We start from the raw sequence: 15,000 nt of genomic DNA, 5'->3' as shown, positions 1-15,000 counted from the left end.
CTTTTCAGCGCGAATGACAAACACGAACACGCTGGTTTCTTCTTCTTTCTGTGTCTTTCTTTCTTCAGTTTTATCTCCCCTCCCGTCCTTTCCATCCTTCTTATCTTCCATGAATTCTTCCCTTCACCTTTACCCCTCCTTCTTTCCTTCATTCCTCCACTCCTTCGCTCCTTCCTTTCCTTTCTTATTTCATCCTTCCCTTCCTCCCTCTCTGCGTTCCTCCCTTCCTTCCTTCCTTCTTTTTTTTGTGAATACATTTTTATACTATCTTTTTAGTGAACCCAGAGAGTTAGATATCGTCTGTATGTGTGTGTGTGTTTGGCTGTGGGTGGTCGGGGCGTGGAGAGGGAGGTAAGGGTGTTGGGGGAGCGGAGGTGGGGGGTGGGGGGCGGAGGAGGGGATTGGGGCGCAAGTTGGCATCACTTGTTACAGAGGTGTGCGACAAAGAAAGCATGCACCTTTCCACCCCCTGTAAGCCAAGTACGATCCTACGGACTTCTTTCTATCTTCTGTTGTTGTTGTTGTTGTAAATTCCGTTGTTTGGTGTACGGTGAAACGGCGAGATCAAAACTCCATACCCACGCTTTCTACAGTTATTCGCGCTCCGTGTGAGCTAAAAATAATTCAGTTTGATACGCAATAGAAAGCTTATTGAAGAGTGTTGCTTGTGTTGGATATGGAGGTGTGGCCTCTTATTTGCACATTTTCGCGCTAAGATCAAGTTCAGCTTCTTCAGGCAAAGGTACCTGAATACAAGCTTCATGTCAGGTAAAATGACGCATCATGTAAATGTGAGTTTTAAGATATATAGATGATAAAAAAAAATTTGAATTATTTTTTTTAATCAAAGAATTTCAAAGTGTTTTTTTTTTCCCAAAAATCTGTTATTGCTGCTTCTTTTTTTCATTTCTTTTTATAGCTTGATCACATGTCAAAGTCGGTGAGAGTAGTAGTATGTAATTCTGAGTATTAGTATTGTGGAAAACCCGAACTTAGCCCCACCCCCTTTAACCGCCCCCGCTCAATCCAGTTTTACGCTATAGTGGGTGGAACAGGGTTTGTTTGTTTTTTCTCAGATCTACAATGTTGTATGTGAGTGTGTGTGTGTGTGTGTGTGTGTGTGTGTGTGTGTGGTGTGTGTGTGAGAGAGAGATGGGAGGGGGGAGAAAGAGGGAGTTTGTGTGTATGTGTGGAGACAGAGAGAGAGAGAGAGAGAGAGTGTGTGTGTGTGTGTGTGTGTGTGTCCAACTTTCCTCTTGTTAATCCACTTTCACGCACCAGCGGAGTATTATATGGCTGTTACCTAAAATCTTCCCTACCTGTTTTCTGTTTACCTACCCAGTGTCTCGGGGGTACGTTTGAAACTGGCACATGCATGTGATCGGGGTGTTTGTTTTTACATGTTCCCTTCCCGTCTTCATCCTCTTTTATGCGCCAGCGACTGCAGTCTGGTTATCACCTTTAGTATACTCCACCTGCGTTGAAGCGTGAATCGGTATGTGCGGAAGCGTGTGCGTGTGTTTATGTTTGTGTGTGTGTGTGTGTGTGTGTGTGTGCATTTGAGAGAGAGGAGGGAAAGGGATGGAGAGTTAGAGTGTGCGTGTATAAGTGAATGTTCTTTTCGGTTTGTCTGTGTGTGTGTGTGTTTGTTTCTTTCTTTCTTTTATATGCTTGTGTATGTGTAGTTGTGTGTGCGTGTGTGTGTGCGCGCGCGCCAAAGAGAGAGAGAAAAACAATTGTGAATATGTGCTCTCTCTCTCTCCCCTCTCTGTATGTGTGTGTGTGTTTGTGTATGTATGTGTCTGAGTGTGTGTGTGTGTGTGTGTGTGTGTGTGTGTGTGTGTGCGAGCGCATGTACATGTGTGTATGTGTGTGCGTGAGAAAGAAAAACAAGAGAAAGAATGTGTGTGTGTGTGTGTGTGTGTGTGTGTGTGTGTGTGTGTGTGTGTGTGTGTGTGTGCTAGTGAGATTCGGGTGTTATTTGATGTGTCGAAAGACAAGGAAACAATAACAGGACATGAACCAGGACGCTGTGAACCATGGGGATAGACCTGATCATTCACCCCCCGCAATGCTAACCCTCGGAACGGAGTACGGCTGCCTAAATGCCTGCATGAAAACGGTCTCACATGCATGAGTCTGCTTGAAGGTGCATGAAATGAACAGTGTTAGCTGCGGACATTGTTTGCCTGAGAAGAGAAGAAGAGGAGTTTTCCTTTGGGGGGCGGGGAGGGGGGTGGGGGTGGGGGTGGTGGAGTATTTGGCCAAGGCGCAATGGCCAAATGATCAGAGCAACTGACGTTTGTCTGTCCCAGTGGATCTGTGTTGTCTTAGGTTCGAATCCCGGTGGTGAGTTAAAGGTTGGTGGGTCAGTTTCTGCTGTCCCCTAGTTAAGTCTCAGGATTGTAATAATAATAATTATAATTGTGCCGTGAACCCCGTTCTTGTGTAAACATACAGACGATCAAATACGCACAGTTAAAGATCCCGTTTGGTAAGTTCATTATGAAACACGCGCATACCTAATAATTCATGCACCCATCCCCCAAAACGGACTTTGAGTGCCTAAAATAAACCAGAAATAAATCCATAAAGTGTAAAAACTAATTTCCCTTAGTTGGTTATACAGCGAAACCCACATGTAAAAACGTTTTTCCCATACCTTTTTTTTCTCTTTTTTTTTTTTCTTTCTTTTTCTTTTTAATGCACAACAAGGACCCATAGTGTTACCCATCCTCAACACGACAGCTAGAGCCATACACCAGTCCTGTGCTGTGTTACCTGCAAGGAGGAGGTCCGTGCTGAATGACGTAGTTGTTAACGTCTGTGACATTTCCGATTACTGGTTGCACCGTAATGTGACTTAGGGAGATGCTCCTCTCGTTAAAGCTCGGTCGGGGTTTCGGCATCGGAGGTCGTGCCAAGTGGGACGAATTTGACGAGTGAGTCCACAGATGCACCCATTTGAACGCCCTCACGCTATAACAAGTACGGCTAATTTGTGGAAAGACAAGAGAAGGGAGGGGGAGTGGGGGTAAGGTTAATTAGTGAGAGTTTGTGGGAGTGTTAGGGGTGTTCGCGTGCAGGCTGGTGACATACATCAGGGTTGTATTGTCAGGGTGATGATGACATAACGTGGCAACTTGATAAGGAGGATGACTAATCACGGTGTCATCTGAAGTGCGGCAGTTTGTACTTTGGTCGTTATCAGGCTGGGCACAATGGACAGAACGGCGAGAGATAATTCATTATACACTGTGCTCTCTGTGTGATAACGGATACTGCACACTGCACTCAGTTTCTCAGAATGCTGACATTCCTTTCATGCTTATTATCATATTATAGTTTTGTGTATTATGTGTAATCATATTCAGGTTTGGGAGGGGGGGGGGGTTAATCCTCTGTTGAAAATCTGACTGTGCAAGATGTATGCCTGCTATTATATTATAGCCTTGGTTGTTATGTATAATTATGTTCATGTTAGGTTTTTTTGTTTGTTTTTTTCTGACGAAAAATTAACAGAATAGTGTATGCCTGTTATTATGTTATCGTTTTAAGTATTATGTGTAATTAGTATGTTCAGGTCAGTTTTTATAACCTGACGAAAAAATGACGGAATGGTCAACGTCAGAAGCATGTCCTGGGCTTATGTGTATGAATGTGACTGAACACGTGCCAGTTTTTCTTTTTGTTGATGCTGCTGTTGTCGTTCAGGCTCCTCGGGGTCGACATTTAGCCTTTCAACCCTGACATCACCTTCTGTCGTCAACAGGGCTATAAGCAACAAAACGTAATCAGTTCTCTGGCGAAGACACGACACAATACCGCTACGTTTTCCTTTTGCTTTGCTTTTCCTCAAGCCTCCTATTGTCAAGACGCTGTGTTCATTTTCACTGGGAAAATTCATCAAACAATTGGTCTTTTGGAAGAAACGAAAGAACGAAAGAAAGAAAGAAAGAAACGGAAATACTGATGAACAAATCAATGATAACGGTAAACCGAGATCTCGTGTGCAGCATGCACTCAGCGCACGTAAAAGAACCCACGGCAACAAAAGGGTTGTCCCTCGCAAAATTATGTAGAAAAATCCACTTCGATAGAAAAACAAATATTTAAAAAAAAACGCAGGAGGAAAAAATACCCCCCAAAATGGGTGGCGCTATCAGTGTAACGACGCGCCCTCCGTAGCAGCCCGAATTTCACACAGAGAAATCTGTTATGACAAAAAAGAGTAATACAGTAAAATACCATTTGCTGATATGATTAGGTATTCAAGTAAGGCACAGAGAGAGTTCATTGGTATACAATAATCACGTGCAATAAGTTTTGCTCTCAAAGGGCAGAGGCAGACAACTAAGTCATTGCTTCGTAGCCCTCTCAGTCATTTCGAGTGTCTTGGAATTGTGTCTTACTTTACAGACCAAAAGGTTGCCGGTCTAGTCTGTCGTTTATTCTCATCACCAGCTGGGTCAGTCGGTCAGTCAGCCTTTGATGTCTCCAACATCAGTGACGACCCATGAGTCAAAGACCTTGTGCCCCAACAAGGCCTCTTGACACGTCATCTGGGGCAATGTCCTTGGTGACGTCTTTGATGCTGTCCACTGACCTCTCACCTACATCGCTCCAAACACCGTCAGAAGGGGTTTTGTTCCCGCTGTTGATGTTCTCGTACGTCAAAAACCAGACAGCCTGGTTGTCCGTGCCGGGCCTTGGATGAAAAGCTGTCGAACAAGAAAGACTCCATTAATTTTTAACTTTGTATTCATATTGTAGACACGTTCTTGCTTTTTCTCAGTGTAAACCCTTCTGGTCAATTCGCGTTTGAAAGCATCAGTGCCCTCCAACTCCAACCTCAACTCAGAAGCACATACTCACTCCACGCAAGATACACACACACACACACACACACACACACACACACACACACACACACACATGTGCACGCGCGCGTGCAAGCACACCTTTGCCGCTCAAGGTATATGAGCATGTGCACGTTTATAAATGATAACAATTACAATGAAAAAAAGTTAAAAAAATTAAATCAATAAATAAAAGTGAAGACGGAGATCAATTACTGATTTGAATGGCTGAGAATAAATGAGTTTTCAAAGAGGTTTTGGAAGAAGGGTAAGAAACAGTGTGGCGGACAGGAAACAGGAATGCACTCCATGAGGAAGAAGCTTGAAAGAGAAAGTACGTTTTCCATTCGATCTGGTTATGTAGGAGGGGATTTCTTAGAGGCGGTCATCACCTGATGACTGGAACTGGCGAAATGGAGAGCAGTAATGCAGAAGCTCAGAAACGTTGGGAGCCATGCCATTCATAGATTTGTAGCACAGGAGAGGGAGAGTCTGTGATCTATTCTTTTCTCAGTAGGTAACCAGTGGAAGGAATGGAGAAGTGGTGTGACATGAGCAGATTTTGGAGAACGGTCACGCAGCATGGTTTTTGACTCTCTAAAGTCTGGATAGCAAGTAGTTAGGGCATATAGTGAGCGATGATTATACAGTAGTCAAGCCTAGGTACAACCAGGGAACAGACAAGGGTTTTGTTGCATCATGAGACAGAAAGTGCCGAATAGAGCTTATTCTGCGTAGCTCAAGGTAACAGATTTGACAGATCGGTACTCAGTCTACGACTTGTCGATTCTGTTGGTCAGTTGTCATGGATCTTAATGAGAAAAATAGGAAAGAAACTGTATGGATTCATGTGCTATCAGTATACTAGCCTGGGTTTGTATATTATTATGTGTTCCTTGTACATAACGGTCCCCTTGTTTCGATTGCATTCAAGGCCGGTGCTTGTCATACTTGCTAATGAAATGTGCAACTTCTTCGCGTTGTTTCTATAACAAACCAGCGTAGTTTTCTGTTATTCTTGTTGTATAATATATTGATGTTGTTTTCGACACACAAGTTGATCCACTGATTTGATACATTTGAATAAAAACATATGATTATTTATTTTTAAAAAATAAAAATAAAAAAAATAGAAAGGGTTGCAGTTTGTGAAGAATCCAGAACAACGCAGTGAAGTGTGCCTTTCCGCCCCAGCAGAAGCCAGTCTCCGCTACGCTGGGTCAGATGGCGCCAGCCTCGGGTGTAATAATGATGATTTTATTTTCATCACAACTGGCTCTCTGTCCTCGGCCCTAACAGTTACGACCGTTTTCCTTGCTGCCTTCCGGGGGCACTGGCCTGGGCCGTCTGTGTGGTGTGTGGTGACAGTGGTGTCTGTGTTCGTTTGACTGGTGCACATTGTTTCTCATTAATGTGGTCAGCATCTTTTTTTTCTTTCTTTTTTTTTTAATGATTTTACCCCCCCCCCCTCCCTCTTCCCGCCCCACCCCCCCCCCCCTCCCCGTCCGTAGTGTCTGTGCACAGTCGAAATTTCGTCTTTTATGTCGTGTCAGCTAATCTGCGAAAGTCTGGCTAGCTCTGGTTTACACGTAGTGAAGATACGCTGTTAGTCGTTTGATCTGAAGGGTAAATATTGTCACTTTGAAGTTTGGTATGAATGGCCCCAAAAAAAAGGGATAAATGTAAAGTTTTATGCGAAAGGCGAAAAGGGCGATTTGGAAGTTAGGTGCGAACTACGAAAACTGTGTGATTTTGAAGTTTGATGCGAATGACAAAAGTAGGCAATATGATGTTTGATGAGAAAGGCAAAAATAGACAATTTGAAGTTTGATGTGAACGGCAAAAATAGGCAATTTGAAGTTTGATGTGAACGGCAAAAATAGACTATTTGAAGTTTGATGTGAACGGCAAAAATAGACTATTTGAAGTATGATGGGAACGTGTTCAGGTCGATGGTGTGTTCTACCAGTCTCAGTGCAACTTCGGTGGTGATTATTACTGCATTGATTCAAATGGTCATACAATTTGCTTTAAGATTGACGGGAGAAACCGTGTGAATAGCCCGAATAAACAATAAGGGTGTTTTAACGCTTTGCCTTTTCGTGAGGTTGCAGTTGTTCTATCAGTATTGCATTTGCAAGAATCCAGTTTCAGTTTCAGTTTCAATGAGGCGTCGGTCAAAGAATGTGGATTGATCAACATACGATCATCACATAAGCTTTTAAAAAAAAAGAAGAAGAAGAAGAAGCAAGAATCCAGATTCTCATACTTTGTCCGTTTTAGTTCACGTTTCCTATTTTCCTTTGCGCCTCGGTTGTAGATTGTATCGCAGAAGCATTTACAATGTATCCAAATTTACAACATGCGTGATCGCTCGAGTTTATCAGCGTTTCGTGTGCTCATGTACTGTAGACAGCAAGCTTCAGTCGAGTACTGTAGTGTACAAGAATCCAGATTCACGACAGATTGGGAGTTGGCGCTATAATTTTTCGTTTACTTTTTGTGTAGTGAGTTTTGTGGCGACGGTGCTTTCGACGATAGGGGTTCATAAAATGTATGCCCTCAGACAAAGAGAGACAAAGGAGGCCGAGTCTGCAGTCTTTTACCGGTATATACATCCACACAGACTGTGAAACAGAATCAGTGGAAAGAAGAAAGAATGAAGTGATGAAAGACTTTCCGCGAGCAGCTGTTTCATTATCAGGGGTGTGGAGCGAAACCCAGAGAGAGAGAGAGTGAGAGAGAGAGAGAGGTGGGGAAGGAAGGGAAAGAGAGAAGGGGAAGACACAAAGAATGAGAGAGAGGGGTGGGGAAGGAAGGGAAAGAGAGAAGGGGAAGACACAAAGAATGAGAGAGAGGGGTGGGGAAGGAAGGGAAAGAGAGAAGGGGAAGACACAAAGAATGAGAGAGAGGGGTGGGGAAGGAAGGGAAAGAGAGAAGGGGAAGACACAAAGAATGAGAGAGAGGGGTGGGGAAGGAAGGGAAAGAGAGAAGGGGAAGACACAAAGAATGAGAGAGAGGGGTGGGGTTGGTCGATTCATGTGCATCATTCCTCCATGGCTCTTTCTTTTCTCTGTACCAATCTTTAAAAAATACCTTTGTCAAGTTTTCGTGAGTTGAGTGCACAGTATGATTTATTTCTCTTATTTTCTTACTCTCCTATTCAGTTGACAGCACACGCACACGCACACACACACACACACACACACACACACACACACATATATATATATATATATATATATATATATACACACATTCAAATTATGCAGAAGTAAGTGGAAAGGCGTTGATGGTTGATAAAGTGAACAAGTTTCACATTCAAACACATTACAGTGCCAGACCCCCGTATCTCTGTCTGTCTCATTCTTTCTGAAAAAAATATATGTGTGTATGTATGTGTATATATATTGTGTGTGTGTGTCCCAGTGTCTGTATGTGTGCAGAGCGCGCGCATGTACGTATACAGTGTAGTATGTATGTATGTATGCATGTGTGTGTGTGTGCGCGTGCGTTAAAGTGGTTTCGAAAGGGGGGTAAAATGGTCGCTATGGGCATGGCAATGTTTAGCATTCCGATCAGTTCAGCCAGCCTTCCATAAAGCGCATGACTCGCATACTTCAGGTGTGACCTCAGTGCAGATTCTCAGCTTTGTTAGTACAGTATCTGTATACCTATACACGCTCGATCAATCGGTGCAGAGCAACTTTCTCCCTTCTGACTCATTGTTCTATTATGCCGGTTAGCCAAATCGAATTCCACGTCCGGCCTGTGTGTGAGCCACCCGCCAACTGAAACGTGAAAACACACGCCTACACACAGTGAATAAAATAATGCATTGGGGGATTACTTGGCGCTTTGTTGGCAGGAGTTAACTTGACGTACGTTCATGAACAGTGGGTGTGGAATCTTATGATGGATAGAGCTGCTTGTGTGTGTGGGTGTGTGTGTAGAGGAGGGTGGGGGTGGTTGTGTGTGTGTGTGTGTGTGTGTCAGTGTGTGTGTGTGCCGGGTTGGTGTGTGTGTGTAGAGGAGGGTGGGGTGGTTGTGTGTGTGTGTGTGTGTGGTTGCCGGGTTGGTGTGTGTGTGTGTGTGTGTGTGAGAGAGAGAGAGAGAGATAAAGCTGATTATTTTTCTTTGCAAACTTGTTATCATTATACTGCCGGGCTCATGGACTGATGCATGGATGAATGTGTTTGTGTGTGTGTGTGTGTGGTTAGTGTGTGAGTGTGTGTGTGTGTGGTTAGTGTGTGTGTCGTCAAGGTCCAAGGTCCGGGACCTTTCAGTTCAAGCACCCTCATCTCTGAGGTGACGCCCTTCACTTCCATAAACGGACACGTTCACCGCTCACTTCCCTGTAACAGTGTGCACAGCACACACGCTGCAGGTCATAGTTCAGGTGCCGTTCCCAACTCCCCTCATTTCATTCACCAGCCCCAGACCGTACGACTTACAACCTCGCCTCTCATTGGTCAGATACCTCTGACGTCAAGTCGTCTGCTGCTTCACGAGAAGGCGGCCGGGCGCGCGCGCCGTGTGTGTGTGTGTGAAGAGGTTTTTGTTCACCCACGTGATGTCTGGTAATCTTTCACCCAGTCTGACTGCGATTGGTGAGTGTGTGAGGTGTGTTTGAGGTGGGTATGGAGAACCCAGGACTCTACTTCTTTCTCCAGACGAGATTTACTGAGAACTCTGAGCCACATTACACGAGCTGACAACAACCAGAAGAGTATTCTTTTTGAAAACTAAAACTCTCAAGAACCAACCAAAAACAGAAACAAAGCACACAAAAAAACCAAAAAAAACTTTTCGTATTTCACTGAAAGAATTTCAGTTTAAGATTACAACAACAAAAAAAACTTTCAACAAAGAAAATCTCGTCTTGGAATGAAGAAAAAGCAGTCCTTCTTTCCAAAGGATATTACCAATACATCGAACTCCACACCGCTACGGACTTGTAGCACGTTGAGGAAATCACGATCCAGAGAGAAGTTTATTTTCAAGTGACCTGGGAAGCAGAGTGCCGAGAGAGAGAGAACAAAAGAACCTAAGAGAGCCGAGCTTTGGATGCGGACAGAAGTGGTCAATACCTTGATGTGCCACACGGATGCTGAGACAGTGAAGGTGTTTGAGAAGTTTGAGCAGATCGAGATGGGTCACTGCGTGAACTCCGCCAGCAAATCCGACGTGTGTTTTTATAAACTGAGGTGTGTACTTTGGTTGTATGTTTGTTTTTGGTGTGTGTGTGTGTGCACGGTGTGTGTGTGTGTGTGTGTGTGTGTGTCTGGTGATGTTTGTGCTGTTTTGCCGGCGTGTGTGTGTGTGCGTGTGTGTGTGTTTGTGTGCGTGTGTTTTCGGAAGCAGGAGCTGCAGAGTTGCTGAGGAAGTTCTGCAGATTTTAAATTGTCACCGGCTTTCTTTACACGCCTGTCTGCTCATCACATAAGTTATGTGTTGTCAGTATCAGAGGGTCCGTGGTGTTTTCGTGCCTGTATCTGTTGCATAGCTGTTCTTAGGTATTTGTTCTTGTTCTGCGTTCGTGCTTCACTGACGATAAGGATGTCTATTATGAATGGCATGTAAAAAATATATCAGTATGTTTTCCCCTCTCTCTCTCTATGTGTGTATGTCAGTGTGTGTGTGTCTCTCTCTCTGTCTCTCTCTCTCTCTGTGTCAGTGTGTCTCTCTCACTCTCTCTCTCTCTATGTCTCCCTCTCGCTCTCTCTGTCTCTATCTCTCTCTCTGTCAGTCTGTCACACACACACACAGAGCACGCACGCACTGACACACGCCGACGCACGCACGCACCGGCACACACACACACACACACACACACACACACACACACACACACACACACACACACACACACACACACACACACCGGCACACACACACACACACACACACACACACACACACACACACACACACACACACACACACACACACACAGTTTACCTGTCTCGTCGCTAACAGTTATTTTTAAAGTCAAATCAGCTAAAGTCAACCAGTGATCTGAGGTCGAGACCCTGTTTCGGCCAGGTATTGTGTCCTTGAGAAAAGACACTATTTGTATTTGTATAGTTTCTTTTTATCACGACAGATTTCTATGTGTGAAATTCGGACCGCTCTCCGCAGGGAGAGCGCGTCGCTACACTACAGCACCACCAATTTTTTGGTATTTTTTTCCTGCGTGCAGTTTTATTTCTTTTTCCTATCGAAGTGGATTTTTCTACAGAATTTTGCCAGGAACAACCCTTTTGTTGCCGTGGGTTCTTTTACATAGGCTAAGTGCATGCTGCACACGGGACCTCGGTTTATCGTCTCAGTCCGAATGACTAGCGTCCAGACCACCACTCAAGGTCTACTGAGTGGAGGGGGAGAAAATATCGGCGTCTGAGCCGTGATTCGAACCAGCGTGCTCAGATTCTCTCGCTTCCTAGGCGGACGCGTTACCTCTAGGCCATCACTCCACTTTACTTTCCGATACATAACCCAGGTCTGAACCCCAAGTTACTCCGAAAAGGTAAAGATAAAGCAGCGAAAAGAGAGGACTGGGCCCCGCCTTCCTTTGCCGAGCCTTTGACACAGTGAATACTTCCCCGACGGCCGCAAAATGTGGTGGGACTTTTAAGCCTAACCTCTATGCTTTTTTTAAATTTTTTTTAAACTCTTTAATTGTGCTGCGCTTAATTGATGCTGTGTGCTAAACATCATTTTCCATAATTGTTTCTATGGCTTGCTCTGGTGGACAGTAAAACGTCTCCTCCTCCTCCTCTCCTCACCCCTCCACTCTCTTTCTCTCGACTGTCATCTGATTAGAGGGTCACGTGATAAATATTTGTGCTAAACAACAGTAGCTATTGGACATGAAGTGTTTAAAACATTTTTAAAAGAATATATTGTTGAGCGGCAGTGTGCATGGATAGCAGGGCTACGACAGGAAGTCAACTGTTTCAGGTTATAAACCGTGTAATCCATATGTTTAATATTTCATTTCAGTTGCCTCTCTCTCTCTCTGCCTCTGTGTGTGTGTGTGTGTGTGTGTGTGTGTGTGTGTGTGTGTGTGTGTGTGTGTGCTCGTTTTGGTCGAATTCTCCCTTTGATGGATAAAGTTTCTCTAGTTCGTAAACATGTTAAAAGTTTCCTAGCTTACTCTGAATTTAACTATGAACGTGTTTGTGTGTCAGTGTGTGTTGTGTGCGTGCGCGTGTGTGTGTGTTTGTGTGTGTGTGCGTGCGTGCGTGCGAGCGAGCTCTTGTAAAAGTATAGGGGTTTTCTGTAAAAGCTATCACAATGAGTGACAGGGATTAGTCTGACGCATGAAGCTTAAAACAAACAAAACAAAACAAAACAAACAAAACAAAACAAAAAACAGAAGGAAAAGGAGAGGGTGCATGAGAAAAACGACGATATTCCCACGTAAAATTGGCAAACAAATTTTGCAAAGAACACAACACAACTTCACAAGTGGTCTTATCAAAGGAACCCTCCGTAAGTCTTGCTCTCGTTTCCGCACACACACTTCATCCGCCCCTTCTGTCTGGGCCTGCATGATCCATAAACAGCATAATCCAGTCAGTGTACACCTCCATCTTATCAGACAGCGGCGAGGCGGCCAACTGTCGGCATGTCTGCCTTTCAGTCTGCCACTTATCCCGACACTCCAGCACGTGCAGCCAGCTCGAGTGAAGATTGCTCGCAGCAGCGTAACAAAGGGCTGTTCATGTTCAGACCCTATTAACAAGGTAAAACAAATAAGTAGAGAAATAAATAATTCGGGGATATGTGGGTCTGATTTCTATTGATGATTGTGCTGGTTTGACGCAATACGTACGGAGACGAGCTGTCTGTTGAAAACTTGGTTCTGGAGAGGAGGGATGGGCTTAGAGGAAATATGATTAGAAAGAGAGAGGGGGGGGGAGATGAAAATCATGAGAAAAAACACACATACACACACGGTTACGTTCCCCTGATATCTTCATTCTCGTAATATATCAGTAAGAACTTCCCCTTTTTTTTTCAATCGAAAACTGAAGACATAGATGTGTGTCTGTACACCTGTCTGTCCGCATCTGCGTGTCTCTTTGTGAGTGTTCCTTCACATATAAATACTGTGAACTTGTGTCTCTTTCAAGGGGGGGAAACAACTAAAGTTTCAACAAATATTTCTTTCTAAACTTTACGACGTGAAGACCTCTTCAACCAAACAGCATTTATCTGACAATGAATGACAATTATTGGAAATGGTACGATTTTACAGGCTTATATTTAGGATTTAAAAATTGTTGTGCCATACTTATCTTTAGAAGAAAAAGTATTATTTTTTCTTAAAAAGTTGGGTTGTTTTTTGGGTTTTTTTACTCTGTTTTTTACTCTGACGAGACAGCGTGGAGGCATGGTGATGGACAGAGAAGGTTTTGAATCGTGGATGGAAGGAGGGAAGGCGGCCAGTTGGCCAAGCTGTCTGTTGTTCAACTGAGGGAGACAACAGTGTGCTATTATGGTTCACGTCCAAAAATATCCAGTACTGCTCTTCGCTACAGGAGATTTTTGTTTTCACCACTTTCGATAGCAAGCGGTTTTTTGGTTTGTGTGTGTGTGTGTGTGTGTGTGTGTGTGGTTGTTGTTGTTGTTGTTCTCCCGGCGTCGCCTTCTCTTTCTCTATCTTCACGTCCTCCATCTTCTCCTTGGTCTTATTTTGTGAGTTACAACTGTTGTAATTAACAGCTCATACAGTTACACGTGTATTAACAATCAATAAGTGTGTAATCATGCTGTAATTAAAAGAAATACTACCATGTTAATAATAAAGTGCACAATTATGTTATAATTACATTAAAAAAACCGTTTTCCTGTTTTTGCGTGCGAGTGTGCTTGCGTGCGTGCAGCACGCACACGTATGTGAATACGTCCATGCGCGTGCTTTGGTGCACGCGACGTATGTGAGAGCGCGCTTAATTTCACTGTATGCTCCACATCTCTGACCCCCTGTAGTGCGCGTGATGTAATTCGGTGGCTGTTTGTTTTTTTGTCGACATCCGTGTTGTTTTATCGTTCACTGAAACACTGATAGTTGTTTTTTTAATCCCCACCCCACCCCCCAACCCCTCACCCCTTCCATCAATCTCTGCTGCCTCCAAATCTGTGATGTTTTGATTATTCAGTGATGTTTCCGCATTTCAATCAGCGCTAGCAGCGGGCAGACAGGAAACGTCCTTTCCCTTCTCCCCCTCCCAACCACACGCTACTCCCCCACTACCCCATGCACCTCTCTCTCTCTCTCTCTTTCTGTCTGTTTCTGCTTTAAACATAAACTGTGGACTGACGCTGTCTGTAACATCACGTTGCCAAATTCTGAATAGTTTCAGCAGGTTGAAAAGGTGGGGTGGAGGATTGGAAGGAGGGGGCGGGGAGAGATGAGATGCACACAGAGTGAAGGCGCTCTATAATAAAGCTTGCTCGTTGTGTAAGGTGTTCATCGACCTCAAAAAGGCCAGTGCCAATAGGTCGTTAACCTTACTCTTAGGGCGTTCATGGCGTTAAAAGGAATAGCTCTTCGTGTTGCACGTGATAGAATCATTGATTCGTCGTGGCTTTGATCATAAGGACGTAGGGGAAAGGGGGTCGTGAAATCAGGTTGGTAATGGTGATGAAACAGGGCCACAAGCCGTTAACTGTCAGCTGAAATGGGGATGCATGCACACACACACACGCGCGTTATACTTTTGCGAGCTTAGTTGTGCTGGTATTTGTTGTTTTTGTTTGTTTTTTGTCTTTTCCCTCAACACATCACTTCATTGTCTTTTCAACTGTATCAACTGCAACAGGTACTTTTTTTTAAGTAGGTTGTCTCGTACTGACAATGCCAACCGAAACGATATGGGCTTTTAGTCTTCTAGGGAACTGTTTGAAAAGAAGAAGAAGGAAAAAAAAAAGAAAAAAAAAAGAAAGAAATCATTCGCGGACATTGCGTATGACTTTTCACCGAATTCTGCAGACAGATGGGACGTCAAGGTGGTAGGGGTCCCGGGAATACCTCCGTTACCATCTAATACGCAGCTGTTGCAGTGCCAGTAAATAACGGACGCTCCTTCCACCTCCCCCCCCACCCCCCTCGTTCTGCATGCACATAGCA

At 44.1% G+C, this 15,000-nt stretch overlaps 1 protein-coding gene across 4 annotated transcripts in view; it reads left to right on the top strand.

Moving 5' to 3' along the window:
- Positions 1-15,000, top strand: part of LOC143301629 (myosin light chain kinase, smooth muscle-like) — a 181,271-nt gene that overhangs the window by 136,530 nt on the left and 29,741 nt on the right. Inside the window, exon 1 of one of the 4 annotated variants that reach the window (XM_076616047.1) lies at positions 9,436-10,066. The exons of the other annotated variants lie outside the window; for them this stretch is intronic. Within the exon in view, the coding sequence (XP_076472162.1) occupies positions 9,927-10,066 (140 nt within the window). The 5' untranslated portion in view covers positions 9,436-9,926. Of the gene's footprint in view, positions 1-9,435; positions 10,067-15,000 lie in introns of those variants that run through there. 4 annotated transcript variants of the gene reach the window in all.

The sequence above is a fragment of the Babylonia areolata genome, chromosome 27 (assembly GCF_041734735.1).
Source record: "Babylonia areolata isolate BAREFJ2019XMU chromosome 27, ASM4173473v1, whole genome shotgun sequence".
Lineage (NCBI taxonomy): Eukaryota > Metazoa > Mollusca > Gastropoda > Neogastropoda > Buccinidae > Babylonia > Babylonia areolata.
This window is presented reverse-complemented; position numbering and strand designations above follow the sequence as displayed.